Source organism: Myotis nattereri (genome assembly GCF_964212035.1).
Source record: "Myotis nattereri genome assembly, chromosome: 1".
Lineage (NCBI taxonomy): Eukaryota > Metazoa > Chordata > Mammalia > Chiroptera > Vespertilionidae > Myotis > Myotis nattereri.
The window spans coordinates 146125250-146145188 of NC_138075.1; the positions used below are offsets into that span (position 1 = coordinate 146125250).

General features: G+C 40.0%; 1 protein-coding gene across 1 annotated transcript in view; it reads left to right on the forward strand.

Annotated features, from left to right (window-relative positions):
- Positions 1 to 18367, forward strand: part of CYP2U1 (cytochrome P450 family 2 subfamily U member 1) — a 34805-nt gene extending 16438 nt beyond the window's left edge. The window contains exons 2-5 of the mRNA XM_081088797.1: positions 3539 to 4174; positions 6075 to 6236; positions 8866 to 9033; positions 9749 to 18367. Coding sequence (XP_080944923.1) covers positions 3539 to 4174; positions 6075 to 6236; positions 8866 to 9033; positions 9749 to 9927 — 1145 coding nt within the window. The 3' untranslated portion in view covers positions 9928 to 18367. The remainder of the gene's footprint in view (positions 1 to 3538; positions 4175 to 6074; positions 6237 to 8865; positions 9034 to 9748) is intronic.
- Positions 18368 to 19939: the final 1572 nt, after the last annotated feature.

Genomic DNA, 19939 nt, shown 5'->3' on the forward strand with positions numbered 1-19939 from the left:
GTTTTATGAAAGAGTAAAGAGTCAAGGATAATGAAAAACAATTTTCAAAAATAACAAGGTGGTGGCAGGAGAGAGGGGAACTTCTTCCCATTAGATATTAGATTAATTATAAAATTTCTATATACCTTATTACAAAATAACAGTCATTATTTTTACTGTGCTACATCCCAGTTCCTGGCACATAGTAGGCATTCAGAAATATCTGTTAAGTGAATGAAGCATGCCTTTGAAGGTAGCAGAAATAAAGTAGATTAAAAGTGGGAAACGGAGAAACCAAGATGGCGGCATAGGTAAATACCGGAGATTGCTGCCTCGCACAACCACTTCAAAAATACAACTAAAAGACGGAACAGACATCATCCAGAACCACAGGAAGGCTGGCTGAGTGGAAATTCTACAACTAGAAGGAAAGAGAAAAGCATACCGAGACTCAGAGGAGGTGCGGTGTGGAAGTAAAATACAAAGGTGGGGAGGTACATGTGGAGAGTGCTGGCGGCTGAGGACACGATTGTCGTTTTCAATCCGGAGGGAGTCCCAGGCTCTGAGCTCCAGTTCCGGGCAAGTCTCTGGGGACCCAGACTCATGTGGGAGAGGCGGGACTGTCTGGCATCGGTCGGAACTCGAGGGCAGCTTTCTCTCAGAGGCGCTCGCAGCGATTGCTGGGGCCTTTGAGGGCAGGACTGAGAGCAGCCATACTGCTCACTCCACCCACCCTGTTGATCCCCTGGGACCCCGCCCTGCCCAAGCCGTGCATGGATGCTTTTGCATATGAAAGGCCCGGCCCTTTGTAATCTGAAAATTACTTAACAAACTGCAGCTGGCCCAAGGCCCCACAGCAACTTGCATTGCTTTACAGTTGGCTTCTGCTGGGTAGCCTCAGGCAGAGGCTAGATTAGCACCTCCTTAGATCCAAGAGCCAGTGTACCCAGTGGTCAGAGTGGGACCATCCAATTACAACTCCTCAGATCCACAAGGGAGACACTCAGGGGGAAGACTCAGTGAGCACCAAAGCCCCACTGAAGCAGGTCCTGCCCCATAAGGGTGTCTTCAGCACAGCAGTTCTCCCACCGTAGACACAGCTGATTCTCACAGCCAGTTGGCCTGGAGGTCAATTCCTCCGAGTGTTACCTACAACAATCAAGGCTTAACTACAACTAGACTGTGCACAAAGCCCACAAGGGGGTGCACCAAGAGTGTCTACCTCAGGTAATTGGGGAGGCTGAGCCACTGGGCCCTATAGGACACTTAGCACAGAAAGCCACTCTATCGACACAGGGAAGCATAAAAAATGCCGAGACAAAGGAACAGGACACAAATGACAGAAATGGAGGAAAGCAAACTACTGGATATAGAGTTCAAAACCACACTTTTAAGGTTTTTCAAGAATTTTCTAGAAACCGCCAATAAACTTAATGAGACCCTCAAGAAATCTAGTGAGACCCTCGATGTTGTGATAAAGGACCAACTCGAAATTAAGCATACACTGACTGAAATAAAGAATATTATACAGACTCCCAATAGCAGACCAGGGGATTTCAAGAATCAAGTCAAAGATTTGAAATATGAAGAAGCAAAAAACACCCAACCAGAAAAGCAAAATGAAAAAAGAATCCAAAAATATGAAGATAGTGTAAGGAGCCTCTGGGACAGCTTCAAGGGTACCAACATCCGAATTTTAGGGGTGCCAGAAGAAGAGAGAGAGCAAGATACTGAAAACCTATTTGAAGAAATAATGACAGAAAACTTCCCCTACCTGGTGAAAGAAATAGACTTACAAGTCCTGGAAGCGCATAGAACCCCAAACAAAAGTAACCCAAAGAGGACCACACCAAGACACATCATAATTAAAATGCCAAGAGCAAAAGACAAAGAGAGAATCCTAAAAGCAGCAAGAGAAAGACAGTCAATTACCTACAAGGGAGTACCCATACGACTGTCAGCTGATTTCTCAACAGAAACTTTGCAGGCCAGAAGGGAGTGGCAGGAAATATTCAAAGTGATGAATACCAAGAACCTACAACCAAGACTACTTTATCCAGCAAAGCTATCATTCAAAATTGAAGGTCAGATAAAGAGCTTCACAGATAAGGAAAAGCTAAAGGGGTTCATCACCACTAAACCAGGATTATATGAAATGCTGAAAGGTATCTTTTAAGAAGAGGAAGAAGAAGAAAAAGGTAAAGATACAAATTATGAACAACAAATACACATCCATCAACAAGTGAATCTAAAAATCAAGTGAATAAATAATCTGATGATCAGAATAAATTGGTGATTATAATAGAATCAGGGGCATAGAAAGGGAGTGGACTGACTATTCTTGGGGGGGGGGGAAGGGGTGTGGGGGATGCGGGAAGAGACTGGACAAAAATCGTGCACCTATGGATGAGGACAGTGTTGGGGGGAGTGAGGGCGGAAGGTGGGTGGGGAACCGGGTGCAGGGGAGCTATGGGGGGGAGGGGGGAAGAGGAACAACTGTAATAATCTGAACAATAAAGATTCAATTAAAAAAAAAAGTGGGAAAGTAAGAGAACTGGCTGAAACAAAACAAACCATGGAAGGTAGGAGGATGAAAAAAATGACAAGAAACAAGGAATATCTGAGAGCAATTCTGTTGGCTCTGGTGGTGGAAGATGTGTAACATAAGGGAAGTCAAGTAAAATATAGTTGTGGATGACCTTGAATTCAGATGTTTTTAAATTAGGGCAGTTGCCAACAACAGATATTTTAGATTACCTGCCAGTTACTTGATTTCAAACTATGATGGCCAGTGTTCTAATACAGTTGTGCTATTGATTTATTCAGCTCCTATTTAATGAGCTCCTCCTTTATACCCAGCACTATACCCAAAGCTGGGATTTTAATGGTGAGCACAATCAGATATCCTCCCTGCCCTCATCTGCAGTCTAGTACCATGCTAATCCTTCTGTTCAGAATGTTTAGAAAAGGGTGTATCCAGCATAAAATATTTTCAAAGCCTGGATTCACTCTTATGGAAATAAGATTTTAAAATTTACACTAACTCTAGAAATTGAAATTCACTGCTTTTCACTTTACCTGGAGTTAGAACAGGGGTGGGCAAACTTTTTGACTCGAGGGCCACAATGGGTTCTTAAACTGGACCGGAGGGCCGGAACAAAAGCATGGATGGAGTGTTTGTGTGAACTAATATAAATTCAAAGTAAACATCATTACATAAAAGGGTACGGTCTTTTTTTTTTTTTAGTTTTATTCATTTCAAACGGGCCGGATCCGGCCCGCGGGCTGTAGTTTGCCCACGGCTGAGTTAGAATCTATAATGATAAGCTGTATAGCAATTTTTTTCCTAATCAAATTGCATATGGTTTTTGTTATTAGAAACATATACTATCTTGATAACTACATTTTGCTAATCCTTTGTCTTGGCTGGTAATCTTTATATGTATATGAACTTTGCACAAGTGACTTGAGAAATACAGAATACATTCCTGGCATGTCCTGGTGAGTATTATCAAGTATTGCTATCTCTCAATGTCTTTTCTCGTGTGTCCTTTTGCAGGGGTTGTATTTGCACGTTATGGTCCAGTCTGGAGACAACAGAGGAAGTTCTCTCATTCAACTCTTCGTCATTTTGGCTTAGGAAAGCTTAGCTTGGAGCCCAAGATTATTGAGGAGTTCAAATATGTGAAGGAGGAAATGCAAAAACATGGAGGAGACCCCTTCGATCCTTTCCCCATTGTCCACAATGCCATCTCCAATATCATTTGCCTCATGTGCTTTGGCCGGCGCTTTGATTACACCAATAGTGAGTTTAGGAAAATGCTTAATTTTATATCACGAGGATTAGAAGTCTGTCTGAACAGCCAGCTCCAACTGGTCAACATATGTTCCTGGCTTTATTACCTTCCCTTTGGACCATTTAAGGAATTCAGAGTAATTGAAAATGATGTTCTCAATTTCCTTAAAAGAATCATCAAAGAACATCAAGAGTCTCTGGACGTTGAGAACCCTCGGGACTACATAGACATGTACCTTCTCCACGCGGATGAAGAGAAGAAAAATAATAGCAATAGTAGTTTTAATGAAGATTACTTACTTTATATCATCAGTGATCTCTTCATTGCGGGGACTGATACCACGAGTAACTCTTTGCTTTGGTGCCTTCTGTATATGTCACTGAACCCTGACATACAAGGTAATTAATAGGTGTTTCCTTTATTCATGGAAAAATTAGGTTATGTAAATTCGGATCAGCAACTTTGGTGATCCTGTGGCTCCTAGCACTAAGCAATGAAGAGGTATTAGAGGTGAAACTCCACGTTTCTAGACCATGTCATGCTTGCTTGCCCCTTCTTTAAATCTCTACAGGTCTGATTCTGTGTGGAAACTGTGATGAAGATAGAACTTCAGAGAGGAATAACAATTTAGAGCTGATGGGAATCATAATGATCATCCAAACCCATTCATCTTGTTTTTAAAATGGAGAACAGAGGCCCAGAGAAGTTATGTGACTTTCACAGGCTCACACAGCTAGTTCCACTACATCAATAGCAACAGGCAGTGAATGCCAGGGGCAGTTCATAGTGGAAGAACACAGGGGAAGAGAGTGTATTAGTTTTCTGTTGTTCCTTTAACAAATAACTATATACTTAGCAACTTAAAACAACACGAGTTTGTTATCTTCTAGTTCTGCACATTAGAAGTCTGACACATGTCTCACTGGGCTAAAATCAAGAGACTGACAGGGCTGCATTCCTTCTTGGAGACTCTAGTGGAGAATCCATTTCTAGGTTCCTTGGCTCATGGCCCTCTTTCTCCATCTTCAAAGCCAGAAATATTGCATCTCTCTGACCACTCATCTGTAGTCCCATTTCCTTCTGACTCCAAATTCAACTGGGAAAAGTTCTCTAATTAAAAAACCCATGTAATTAGACTGGGCATTCCCAGAAAATCCAGGATAATCTCTCCACTGCAGGATCCTTAGTTTAATCACATCTGCAGTCTCTTTTGCCAGGCGAGGCAGAATGTTCACAGGTTTCAGGGGATTAGCTTATGGACATCTTTGAGGATTTTTTGTGTTTTTTTTTCTGCCTACTACAGACAGGATTGTGCCTACCTGTATTAGTTAATCTATTGCTGAGTAATACATTATCCCAAAATTTAGCATCTTAAAATAATATCTCACAAAGTTTCTGAGGATGAGGAATCCAGGAGTGGCTTAGCCTGGATGGTCTGGCTTAAGATTTCTCATGATGTAGTCAAATCTGGCTGGGGTTGCAGTCATCTATAAACTTGACTGGGACTGAAGGACCCACTTCCAAGATGGCTCATTCACTTGATTATTGGTTGCAGGTCTTACCACTTGGACCTTCCCCTAGGGCTGCTTGACTTGACCCTAGAGAGAGTGAATGGCCAAGACAGGAGCCACAGTGTCTTTTATAACCTAAGTTCAGAACTGACATGTCAACCCCTCCTTTACTGTTGGTCACTTAGACCAACTTAGTACAAAGTGGGAGGGGACTGCGTAAGAATGTGTAAATCAAGCTTTGGCCGGTGTGGCTCAGTTAGTTGGGCATTGTCCCATGCACCAAAAGGCTGCTGGTTTGATTCCAGGTCAGGGTACAAGCCCAGGTTGCGGGCTCCATCCTCAGTAGGGGATGTGCCAGAGGCAGCCAATAGATGTTTCGCTCTCACATCTATGTTTCTCTCTCTAAAAATCAGTTTTTAAAAAGTGAATGTGTAACCAAGAGGCACGGAGATCACTAGGAGCTTTGATGGGCTACCATATATTGTCACATAGACCAGTAAAAGCTTGGATAGTCCAGTGTTCACATGAGAGAATGATTCAGAGTACTCCTGAATACCGAGTGCTTGCTCCTTCGCCCTCTATCTGTCCTGATAGCCTTCAGGGTCACAGAGCGTACAGGGGCTAGCTGGCTCCACTTGGAATATCTGATCAGTGCTTCACTTCACTCAGGCGGAGTCAGGCCTGTACTGCCACATTGCCGGTTGTGTGTACAAGGTGATGGTAAGTGGCGTAGGAGGGAAGTCTCAACTTACTAGTGACTGGTCTGGTTTATTCTTTTTTTGTATAGAAAAGGTCCACGAGGAAATCGAAAGGGTCATTGGTGCTGACCGAGTCCCTTCCTTCACTGACAAGGCCCAGATGCCCTACACAGAAGCCACCATCATGGAGGTGCAGAGGCTGACTATGGTAGTGCCGCTTTCCATTCCACATATGACCTCGGAGAAAACAGGCAAGTCTAGAACTTCCACCTTTGAATGGGAAGCCCAGCCCAGGGAAGTTGAGGTGAGGGTATGGTGACTGTCACCTACCTTGATCCTCCCAATGGTTTAGCACTGTATTATGGACAGTCAAATGTCCAGGGGATGCTTCAGCAGACAGTGGTCCAGTATTTGTTGTACTGGCATTCTACACAGCTTGTTTTGTAAATGGCTTGCTCTTCAGAGCACAGATGCCCACAATGGTCACAAACAAATTAAGCTGCCATATGCAGTGGCTGCCTGGACAGAAGAAACTCTAGCATTGACAAAGGCACCCACCTCTCCGTCCTCTTCTTAGGGGTCAGAAGAGCTAGTCTAAATATGGAATTAAGGGTTTTGACACCACCTTTTTTACCGGTTACGAGTATACTTGTGTTTCCACTCACATGAAGTAATTTTAAGGTCTGAAAGCAATGTAGAATTTTAAAAGAGCACTCTGGACTGTTTTCTTAGTTATGTTTGTTTAGGCTCAGATTATAAGAGGTGGGAGATACAAGCCAATTCACTGCTCGGCACTTATTTCAGCCATGCCTAGTTTTCCTCCTTGCTATGCGTGTCTTTTCCTCAACTCACCAGTTATGATGAGAAATACATCAAACTCTTTCCATCCATCTTTTATTATGGCAAAAGGTTTAAAAAAGACTTGTCATGGCAGAGAAGAATGTTAGAGTGGATGATGTGCAGACACCGCGTCTGATTGGCCGAGTGACTTTGGTAGTCAGCTGGAAGATAGTACCTTGTCAGAAGATAGCAATGAGTTTAACATTAGACCATCTTGAAGGCAAAAGAAACGTGATAGTATCCAACAGTGAAAGAGATTCTGAAGAAGAATGGGCAGAAAAAGACATTTCACCTGGAGCATTATACAAATATTTCAGGCATAACTGTTCAATCTGAAGACCCATAAAGTATAAGTGAAGTAACCAATTTATTTTTGATAAGAATTTTTTCAATCTCTTTACTTCTCAAACCAATTTATACATTAGCACATGGAAAAATACCACAAAAATATCTGCTAAAACTTCACCATAGATGGACGTTCCTTATATGAATATAAAGAAGTTTCTTGGTTTAATTATATTGATGGGACAAACAAAGAAGCCAGAATGAAAAGATTACTGTTCAACCGATCCTTTACTTGAATCACCCATAGTTCCAAAAACTATGTTTATAGAAAGAGGTTCGAGTAAATACTTACATTCTTTCGTCTGAATGATAATTCACAAACAACATGTAACATAGACCGTCTTCACGGATCACTTTATCTCGAAATGTAAATCTTTATATGTACCCAAACAGCAGTTATCACTCAATGAAGCAATGATTCCATGGAGAGGATGCATCAGATTCAAGACGTATTATCCGGCAAAAATAATAAAATGTGGAATTTTAGTAAGGATGCTTTGTGAAAGTGAGAGTGGCTATATTTGCAACTTCAAGATACATATGGGTGAAGGCAAAAAATACAACAGATTATATTATCTGTCTTATGGCCTTTTCTTGGTTCTTGGCATCAAATTTACCAAGATAATTACTAAAATAGCATGTCTACAGCCGAACTATTATTGAAGAACAAAACACTGGTTTGTGGAACAATGAGGGAGAGCCATGGGTTGCCAAAACTACTAAAAGTAGCTGGCCACACGAGCAAGTTCTGGCTCTAAATAGCTGGCCAGCAAGGTGTTAACTTGGAATTATCCTACTTCAGTTGTTACAATTCTGCAAGTGAAGCATAAATATTAAAGAGTTAGAAGAGCCCTTTTGATTCTAAGGATACCTGTTTCAACCTCTCACAGTGAAATGTGTCCTTTTGATTATGCCCTTGACATACAGGGTGGGGAAAAAGTAGGTTTACAGTTGTTCGTATGAAAAATAATACAATTAATAAACAATAACACAGGAATAAATTGTGTTTCACGAACTCCAACTGTAAACCTGGCTTTTGCCCACCCTGTATAGGCACTCAGATTCCCTCGTAACAAGGAATTCACCTCCTGGGAGACAGCTCATGATGTAGCGGGCTTAAATTAGTCATGAGACTGTTGTAGGAGGCAATCACTTATGAACGGCATTAGATCATTTAACAGTTTCTTTGGTACAAATTAAATTCACTGCGTGTGCAGTATCTTTTGGGCATCCCTTAAAATGCACATGGATTTTTTTTGCCAATTAAGAGGCAATGCTGACTTCCCTGTACATCCCTTTACCTTAGTTACCTTTCTCATCATATTATTGTGTGGACATAAAAGACTGTAAATATAAGGTTTTATACAAGTATTAGGAATTTCTATTCTTTGGGAAAGTTTACCTGGTATGCCCTATGATTTCTATGTGTTTTCTTTTCATTTTAATGTTGTTATGGTTTGATCTAATGCATTAATTCAACATCCGTTGAAACAACTCTTAAGCTGGATCCTGGGGTGGTATGGAGAAAGGGATGCCAATTGGTAAGGTCTTGCCCCTGCCTGCAAGTACTTCAAGGTTTATTCTCAGCAAATTAAGAGCTCGATATGTCACTAGGTATTTTTTAGATAGCGATGTTTACAGAACTATTAGTAAAAAGCATGCTGAATGACACTGGTTTTTGTTTGTTTGTTTTAGTGCTCCAAGGGTATACTATTCCTAAAGGCACAGTGATAGTACCCAACTTGTGGGCAGTGCACAGAGATCCAGCCATTTGGGAGAAACCTGATGATTTCAACCCTAATCGATTTCTGGATGATCAAGGACAACTTATTAAAAGAGAAACATTTATTCCTTTTGGGATAGGTCAGTTCAACTTTATTTTCTTCATGGCATAATTAAAAATGAAGTAGAACCAAAAGAATATTTTATTATTTCATAGTACTGTTTTAAAAATGTTTCTTTCCGGGCAAGCTAATATAAAAGGTAAATCATGTAGATAATACATCTCCACTATGTTCATTTCAGATTTTAAAAACGAAAGGAAAGCAATTTGGTTTTAAATCTTTAAATATGCCTAGGAATCTTCATCTCTGAACTGCTCTGGTGATGGTTTGAGTGCCAGGGAACTGCTGGAGTTCAGAGCAGCTTCTGACTGACTGACCGATGGCTGGTGGGTGAGAGGGCTTCTCTATTCTTGGCAGCCGCCCCTTTAGGTTCCTAGAGAAGGAATACTCCGGAGAGTCGTAATCTGATTTATTTTCTCCCTAATCATCCAGGTAAGAGCACAGGAAAGAAACAAGTAGGTACAGAAGCAGGAGGAGACCAGAGTCAGATCTGTCTCTAGTTCCTGTCTAGGATGAAGATAGATTTTTATGAGTAGGGGTTAAAATGTGAGCTTCACATATAAAAATTCTAATCAGCATTACTGTGGGAGGTCATGTGGTATATGTGGCAGTTTTATTTTAAAACTCTGTATCTGTATTTAAGACAATTTAGATATTGCGTATAAATGTGTCCTTTTAGAGACAGAAAAAGGGGTGGTATTATAATGCTTAATTTTTTCCTGCTTTTATTTTAGGGAAGCGGGTGTGTATGGGAGAGCAGCTGGCAAAGATGGAACTATTCCTGACGTTTGTGAGCCTGATGCAGAGTTTCACATTCGCTTTACCTAAGGATTCTCAGAAGCCCCTTCTGACGGGAAAATACGGTCTAACTTTAGCCCCGCATCCATTTAATATAATCATTTCAAAGAGATAAAGAACATCTCTGAAAGGAGATGGTGAACAGGATGTAAATACATGCCTTTCTAAACACATTCTTCTTTCTACACTTGACAGCGGATCCAGCAACTTAGTGGATCCAGGGTAGGCTCAGGTTGGAGACTAAAAAGAGGGTAGAACATATGGAAGCTTTCATCTCGGGGCTCCTCAGCAGGATACTTCAGCCTTTTTAGTAACGTTTGTCTGTGATTTAGGGAATGGGACTAGAGGACTGGATTGGGAAGCAGATTTGGATTTTATTCCCAGTGGCTTCTACCAGTGAGCATTTCTTCTCATCTCAGTGCCTTAGTCATTTCATGTGGTAACAAAACTTGCCTTCTCTCTCTCAGCACTAACGAAGGTCAAATGCCCTGTATCTTTCCTAGCATCACCAAAACACTGTTAAGTTCTGAAGAACAAATTTAGGAATAGAAGGTCTGAAACAGACTTGTTTCATGTTTCAGACCTGTGACAACATGAAAGTGGAGCTCAGACTTGAATACTTTGTCAGAAAAGGATGTGAGTTTAGGCTGAGTTGAGCTTTTCTTGCCACAGATCTTATGCCAGTTGGGGGGTGGGGTGGGGGTTGTTCTTGTTAATCTTTTTATGATTTAATTTTTACTTTTTGTAGACATGGGAGGAAGTGGACCCTGGTCCAGTAATGCTAAGGAAAGGTCATAGTCTGAATTTATATGTCTACCTTCCATTTCAACTACATAACAGTCAGACTAGCTGAAGACGTGGCTTCATGGCAGAATTCCTTCCTGCTGAGTTTACTTGCAAAGATACAGCTCTACCTTTTGACTTGAGTCCTAAATAGTGAGCTTGGGAATTCTGATACTAGGATTCCGGTTGTAGTGAATTCTTTCCTATTCTCCCTGCCACCAGGCCTAATGTATCTTATCCTTAAATACCATCAAAGACAGTAAGAAATTCTTATTCGTATTAAAATAACTAAATTGTTTCTTAATAAAGAAAGCCCCTCAAGAAGAGCAGTTCTCAAGAAAGGTAACGGTCTCTTTCAGGGGGTATTTGGAAATGATGGGTGTATTTTTGGTTATCACAACGATGGGGGTGCTACTGGCCTTTTGCTGCCTTAAGGCCCGGATGCCAAAGGTCTGAGCAATTCTGTACAAGAACTGTCCTGCCCAGTATGCCAGTATTGCTCCCAGTAAGAACACAGTCCAAAGAATGGCGAGCCTTTTCCTTTATTTATCCATAGTACTCCTTCCTTATATAGAAGTAATCATGATAATAATATAAACAACTCTATTTTTTAGCTTTTCCTTCTGCTGGTACCATATTCAATGCTTTACTTGTAGGCATACATAATCCTTACAGATTATTAAGAGGATGCCATTTTGTAGCCGATAAAGCCAAAGCGTAGATGTTTAGGTACCTAGTGAAAAGGTTCATTTCAAATTTACCAGTCTTTGCGCCAGTCTCTCTAAACCACTTCTCTGTACTGCCACCACTTGATCCCTAGCAGTTTACCCCTCTGCATTTTCAATACGGACAAATGAAACACAGGCTAATCTTTAGGTGCCTTGAGGATTTTTTCTTAATTAAAAAAGATAACACAACTAATAAATGAAGTGCCCAGGAACAAACTGTAAGTAGATGGAGAGGCTGTGGTATGGATTTTAGATAAGATACATGTGTGGATTAAAGTGCACCTTGAGCAGGACAGTTTGATCCTGATCTGGAATTTTTTAGGCTTTTGAATTGCACTAGTAATTTGGGATTAACAAGTTTATTACTCCTTAATTTTATACATGCTTAATTTCAACTTCCCTAACAAAATAGTTCATAGCTTACTTGAGGGGAAAAAGTGTTTTATGTGTGAGTATGTTGAAATCAGATGTTTATTAAACTCTTAAATATAATATCTCACAGTGTAGCACTTTAAAAACAGCTTTATATGGCTAGTCACCAAAAAGGCAATTAATGCTTTCCTTGCACATGTTGACATTTTATGATTTTATACTTTATGATATGTTGAAATGTAAAAACTGTGGTACTTTGTTTTATAAATTTGCCTAATATCTAATTTTTAGTCTTCATCTTTAGCATAATTTTTATGCTTTTATTAAACATTTCAGTTTCGCTTTGATAGTCTCATGTGTTTTTTTTTGTTTGTTTCTTGTTTTATTTTAACTGCTAAACCAAATTCTGTTTTACCAGATGTCAAGTTAGGAAATGGAGAGGGAGTAAACCTCCAAAAAGAAAGCGATAGACACAGTATTATATAAGCATTTAGACAGTTGGGTAATACACTTACTCTCACAACTGTATCACAGCCCAAGTTTCTTATTTGCCAAGTTGAAGTCCAGCATTATTTAAGGAAAGGATGAACCTAAACAAGCTCTTGTGGCAAAGTATATTTTAAATTTATTTTTTAAAATTAATTTTTCAATTACAGTTGATATACAATATTATACTAGTTTCAGATATACAACATAGTGCCTAGTCATTTATATACCTTATGATGTGGTCACTCCGATAAATCGAGTACCCGTCTGACACTACATATAGTTACAGTATTGACTCTATGCCCTAAGCTGTACTTTACATCCCTGTGACTGTTTTTAATAAGTGACAATTTGTACTTCTTAAACCCTTTTACCTTTCTCACTCATCGCCCCAACCCCTCTCCCATCTGGTGACTATCAATTTATCTTTATCCATGAGTTAGTTTCTGTTTTATTTTGCTTTTTAGATTTCATATGTAAAATCGTATGGTATTAGTCTTTCTTTGTCTGACCTATTTCAGTCAGCATAATATCCTTTAGGTCCATCCATGCAGTTGCAAATGGCAAGATTTCATTCTTTTTTATAGTTGAGTGATACTACATTCTATTTATGTTCTACATTTTCTTTATCCACTCATCTATTGATGGACACCTAAGTTGCCTCCAGATCTTGGCCACTGTAAATAACGCTGCAATAAACATAGGAGTGTATGTATCTTTTTGAATTCGTGGTTTGGATTTCTTCAGATAAATATCCGGAAGTGGAATTGCTGGGTCACATGGTGGTTATATTTTTAATTTTTTGAGGAACCTCAATACTGTTTTTCATAGTGACTGCACCAATGACAACACCAACAATGCGTGAAAGTTCCCTTTCCTCCACATCCTCGCCAACACTGTTTGTTGATTTATTGATGATAGCCATTCTGACAGGTCTAAGGTGACACCTCATTTTAGTTTTAATTTGCATTTCTTTGATGATTAGTGATGTCATGAAGCTTTCCATCTGTTTTCTTCTAAGAGATTTATAGTTTTATCTTTTATGTAAAGTTTTTAATCCATTTTGAGTTCGTTTTTGCACATGGCATGAGGTAAGGATCTAACTTCATTCCTTTACATGTGGATACACAGTTTTCCCAGCACCCTTTGTTGAAAAGATTGTCTTTTTCCCTTGAATGGTCTTAGTACCTTTGTTGAAAATGATCTGCCATATATGCAACTTGATAAATACTATCTCTTAGAATAATGAATCATAAAACTGTTTTGTACTAACAGCAGAATTAACAAATGAAATAAAATAGAAAGCACAGACCTATGTATTCTAGTGTATAAAAGTGGCATTACACTATGAAGGAGCAGAAAACAATATTTAAAAAAACAGAGCTAGAGTAACTGGCTAATTATTTATAAGTTAAAGTAACATTTCCCCCACTTTTCACACATCAAAATTAACCCCCAAAGGTCTAAAAAGTAATAATAATGTATCTGTACATATCTATGTATGAGACTTTTGATATAAGAATGGGGAGCTACTTTTCTGAGCATAAAAAAGTAGTGGACTGAATCATAAAAATAAAGCAGAACAGATTTAATGATATAAAATTTAAAAACTATTGCCAAAAAACAATTGGCAAACCATAAAAAATTATTGTATCATCTTTGGCAAAATTTTAATATCCTTAATGTACAAAGTGTGAATAATTTGATTAGTAGAATATCCTACTTTTAAAAATAGGCACAAGATACAAAAAATTGAAAATACAAATGACCAATGTGTGAAATAATATTTAAATTCTTAAAAAATCCAACTAAACAGTAAGATACTATTTTTTACCCATTGGAATTTAAAGATAATTTTACAGAGGAAAATAATTGATATACGATTGGTGGCAATATAGACTGGAACTACATTTCTGGATAACACAAGTATAAGCACAAAGGTTCTTAAAGTATCTATTTCTAAATGAGTGGTATACCAGACTGGATCCTGGAACAAAATACGATATTAAGGGAAACACAACAATAGTGAATCACAATAAAGTCTGGAGTTTAGTGAATAGTATTGTACCAATGTTACTTTCTTATTATTTTTTGGCAAAGGTACCATGGTTATGTAAGATGTCACAATCAAGGGAAGCTGGGTGAGGGGAATATGTGAACTCTCTACACCATCTCTGCATATTTTCGTAAATCAAAAATCACTGCAGGACAGTGAACAGCATGGTGATGTGAGAGGACCTCCAAGTCTCTCCTCTTGAAGTTACAAGTTGGACAACTCTAATTCTACAAAGGATTCCCTGCTAACAGGCATTGAGACACCTGAATGTGGGCATATCTGAGCAAATGGCAGAGACAGGACAGGGGGTGAGGGGAAGATAGAGACAGAAGCCGTGTGCAGTCTGGTGCCTACTCTGGCCCCAGCAGACAGCAGAGGCAGTAATTGGGTCTGTGTGGCTGGCACACATTGAGGCTGGGCCAAGGAGCAGAGTAGCAGTGTAACGGGTTGCAGCATTCCTTATCCCACCAGCACCAGACAGAGAATTTAGCAGAGTGGGAACCAGCCCACCCCACCCACCTGTGGCCTAATCTGGCCGTAAAACCCTTACTTGGCAGATCACAAAGGAGCTGAATATGTGGTCTGTGAACAGCATGGTGATGTGATGATCTGTACCTTTTGTGTCTAAATCCACTGAAGAGAAACAGAGTCCCAGATACGTGAACCAGTATGCCCCTGCCCACCTTTCCCCACCCACATCAGCATAGCCTGGTAGAGGCAGCTGGGTCCGCTCAGACTGAGCAGCTCTGGCTGGTGGCTTCTGGCTACAGGAAGGCAGCATCAAGAACATATAGAAGACCCATACCCCACCATTTCCCAATCTATGGGAGTGACAGATACAATGACAGAGGCAACCCAATGTAAGGGGGATGTCCACCTCCTTAAGAAATATGGGGCATTTTTCATGGCTGAGGTAACACTGCTCCACAGAGATTCCAGAATAAAAATTTGTGCTTTAGCACCACCTACTGGAAAACAAAAGAAAAACCTCTACTTATCAACTTGCAAAACACTGAAGTGGTAATTTTTTTCTTCTAAGTTTCCATTCCCACAAATGCTCAGGCAGAGAAGTAATCCACAAAGAACAATGAATAACCAAGTTAACAAAGGAATTTTAAAAAAGTCTCCAGAAAACAAAGGTATTGAATACTGTGACTTAAGTGACAGAGAATTCAAGATTTAGGTTTTAAAAAAACCCTTAATGAGTACAAGAAAACTCAGAAAAATAATTCAACAAGCTCCAAAATAAAATCAATGGACAAAAAAGTATTTACCAAAGAGACTAAAACTATAAAAAATAAATAAACAGAAATTCTGGAGCTAAAGAACTCAATAAATGAGATCAAGAGTGAACTAGCGAGCATATGAAATTGAGCAGACCAGATGGAGGAAAGAATTAGTGATATAGAAGACAAAAATTTAGAAATGACCCAGGTGGAATACAAGAGAATCGAGAGTAAAAAGTTAAATAAATAAAAAGAAAGAACTCTATAAGAACTATCTGACTCCATTAGATAGAGCAATATAGGAATAATGGATATACCAGAAGAAAAAGAGTGTGAGAAGGGAACTAATAGCCTATTAAATTTTATCAACCAATCTTATCCCAAAATAAATTCAACAAAATGCTAAGAATAAAAGAGCCTATTCAAATAAATAATCAACAAAAACTTCACAAATCTATGGAAAGAACTGGATCCTCAAATCCAAAAAGCTAATAGAACACCTAATTATTTAAATCCATAAAGGCCTTCTCCAAGGCATAATATATTAAACCTGTCAAAATTAATGACAAAGAAAGAATTCTCAAGGCCAGGGAATAGAAGATGAGAACATATGAAGGAAACCCCATTAGATCATCATCAAATTTTCCAGCAGAAACCCTACAAACTAGGAGACCGTGGATCAAATATTCAAATTATTGAAAGACAGAAATCACCATCCAGTAATAATATGTCCAGTAAAGTAATGCTTTAGATATGAGGGAGAAATAAAGACTTTTCCAGATATACAGAAGCTGAGAGAATTTACCACCACAAGACCTGCCTTATAGGAAATGCTGAGACTTCCAGTCAAGATGGTGGCATAGATAAACATGGTACTCACATCCTCCCACAGCCATATCAAAATTACAACTAAACTACAGAACAACCATCATTCAGAACTACCTAAAATTTAGCTGAATGGAAGTCCTACAACTAGGGATTTAAAGAAGCCACAACGATACTGGTAGGAGGGGCAGAGATGCAGAACAACCACGTGTGACAGATAAAAATTAGGAGGGATAACTTGGCTTTTGAGGAGTGAGGGGTATCAGCCCAACAGCAGGGCCCCAGTCCTAGGGTTCCAGTACTGGGAAGAGAAGTTCTCATGATTTCTGGCTATAAAAACCAGTGGGGGTTGAGGCTGAGAAAGATGGAGTTTGCTGGAGTACCAGGCTATTATTCTTAAAGGGCCTGCACACAGACTTACTTTGATTCACTCCCTCTGAGCTCCAGCACTGGGGTAGCAGCTGAAAAGGCACCAGGGACATTTGCGGAGGAACTGAATTGTTTGGAATCATTGGAATCAGGGAGAAAGTGGGGGCGGGGGGGGGGGGGGGGGGCGGCAGCTTTCTCCCAAACAAAAGTGCTGGCAGAGGCCATTGTTTTTTTTTTTATGAACCCTCCTACAACAGAGCTGGCAGGAGGGTGCCATATCTATCACTGTTTACTCTGCCCTGGTGATTCCCTGAGATCCCCACCCCACCAAATTTGAGGTCATAGATAAACATGGAGTTTCTAGAGGCTTTTCCATAAGAATAGCCTATCTTGGCACATGCTTCAGACTTTTACTAAAATCTCTCAAACAAGCACCATCTGCTCTCTATGTACCCCATACCTCTTGCTAAGTGGCCATAGAACTAACAGTAGAGGCAGCCAGCCTTGGTTACCAGCTTGGCCTCTCCCTGGCACCTCCAAGCCCAGCACAGAAGCAGCCATCTACAGACTGCTCTGTACATCATGCTGGATGGTCCTAGGCAAGGCACAGGTGGTGGCTGACACCTTCTGGAAGGCCCCAAAGCCAGTGCAACCAATGAACAACTTCAGGGGAAGATTTGGTGGACGCCAATGCCCTGCTGACACAAGTCCTACTCCATCAGGTGGGCCCCTAGCAGCTCCTCCACTTTACTTGCAGCTAGTCTTTGGAACCAATCAGCCTAGGGATCAATCCTTCCTGGTGATACCAATAGCAATCAAGGCTCAAATACAACAGGATAGTGCACGCAGCCCACATAGAGGCACACGTGGAGTGCCCAGCTCCAGTGATTAGGGAGGCTGTGCTATTGGGCACTACAGGACACTTACTATACAAGGGCACTCTATCAAGTCTGGGAGATGTGGCAGCTCTACCTAATACATAGAGACAAGCACAGGGAAGAAGTCAAAATGAGGAGACAAAGAAATAGGTCTCAAATAAAAGAGCCAGATGAATCTCCAGAAAAAGAACTACATGAAATGGAGCAAATTACCAGATACAGAGTTGAAAACAATGGCTATTAACATGCTCAAGAAACTTAGAACTTAAACAGCATTAAAAAAATAAAAGACACAAACCACAAAAAAGAACCAGACAGAAATGAGGGATCCACTAACTGAAATGAAGAATAAATTATAGGAGTCAACAGTCGAGTAGATGAAGTTGAGAATCAAATCAGCAATTCAAAATATAAGGAAGCAGAAAATATTCAATCAGAACAGCAAAAAAAAAAAAAAAAAAAAAGCATCCAAAACAATGAGGATAGTTTTAAGGAGCCTCTGGGACAACTTCATGCATACTAACATGTCTATCATGGGGGTGTTAGAAGGAGAAGTGAGAGAGCAAGAAATTGAAAACCTATTTGAAAAAACAACAATGGAAAAGTATTCTAACCTGGTGAAGGAAATAGACATACAAGTCCAGGAAGCAGAGTCCCAAACAAGATGAACCCAAAAAGGCCCACATCAAGACACATCATAATAAAAATGCCAAAGGTTAAAGACAACGAATCTTAAAAACAGCAAAAGAAAATCAGATAGTCATCTACAAGGGAGCTCCCATAAGACTGTTAGCTGATTTCTCAACAGAAACTTTGCAGGTCAGAAGGGATTGGCAAGAAATATTCTAAGTGATGAAATGCAAGGACATAAACCATGATTACTCTACCCAACAAAGCCATCATTTAGAATTGAAAGACTTACAAAGAGCTTCCCAGACAAGAAAAAGCTAAAGGAGTTCATTACCACCAAACCATATTACAAGAAATGTTAAAGGGACTTCTTTAAGAAGAAGAAGAGCCTGACTGGTGTGACTCAGTGGTTGAGCATCAACCTATGAACCAGGAGGTCTTGGTTCAATTCACGTCAGAGCACATGCCTGGGTTGTGGGCTTGAGCCCCAGTAAGGGTGTGCAGGCGGCAGCCAATCAATGATTCTCTCTCATCATTGATGTTTCAGTCTCTTTCTCCCTCTCCCTTCCTTTCTGAAATCAATAAAATATATTTTTTTAAAAAGATAAAAAATATGAATAATAAACAGACTGGCAATAAATCCACATCTATCAACAATTACTTTAAATGCAAATGGGTTAAAACAAGTGAAAAAGCTAGGGAGCAATACCTATAACAGATAAAATAGACTTTAAAACAAAAGCTACAGTAAGAGACAAAGAAGAACCCAGTAACTCCACTTTTGGGTATTTATCTGAAGAAACCCAGAACATTAAATTGGAAAGACATATACAACCACATGTTTATTGCAGCATTATTTACAACTAGAGACCCAGTGCACGTAATTCGTGCACAGGTAGGGTTCCTAGGCCTGGTCAGCAATCAGGGCCGATCTGTAGGGTGACCGGTGGGGCAACTGGGGCCCCCACTCACACCCGCCTTGCTCACCTGCTCCACCCGCTCTCATAGGGGCCCATTAGGGGCCGGCAGCACCTCCACTGCCGCACACTGCCAGGACTGCGTCGCCGATACCCACCATGTCCCGCACCACCTCCTGGTGGTCAGCACACATCTAACTCCTGGTCAGTGGAACCTGCCTATGGAGACAATTTGCATATTAGCCTTTTATTATATAGGATGGCTAAGATATGGAAGCAATCTAAGTGTCCAACAAGAAATGAATGGATAAAGAAGTTGTGCACATATACAATGGAATATCACTCAACCACAAAAAAGAATGAAATCTGCAACAACATGGATGGACCTAGAGGGTAGTATGCTAAGTGAAATAAATTAGAGAAAGACAAATGCCAATGATTATTTCACCTATATGTGGAATCTAAAAAACAAAATAAACAAGCAGAACAGAAACAGACTCAGATAACATTTTGATAGTTGCTAGATGGGAGAGGGATTGGGAGGTTGGGTGAAAAAGATGAAGGCATTTTGAAATATAAATTAATAGTTACAGAACATTCATAAGAATGTAAAATACTGCATAGGGAATATGGTCAATAATATTGTAATCCTATATAATAATCCTATATAATAAAAGGGTAATATGCAAATTGACCCTAACAGCAGAATGACTGGGAATGACTGGTCACTATGACACACACTGACCACCAGGGCACAGATGCTCAATGCAGGAGCTGCCCCCTGGTGGTCAGTGCATTCTCACAGGGGGAACTCTGCTCAGCCACAATCCAGGCTGACCACTACCAGCACAGCGGTG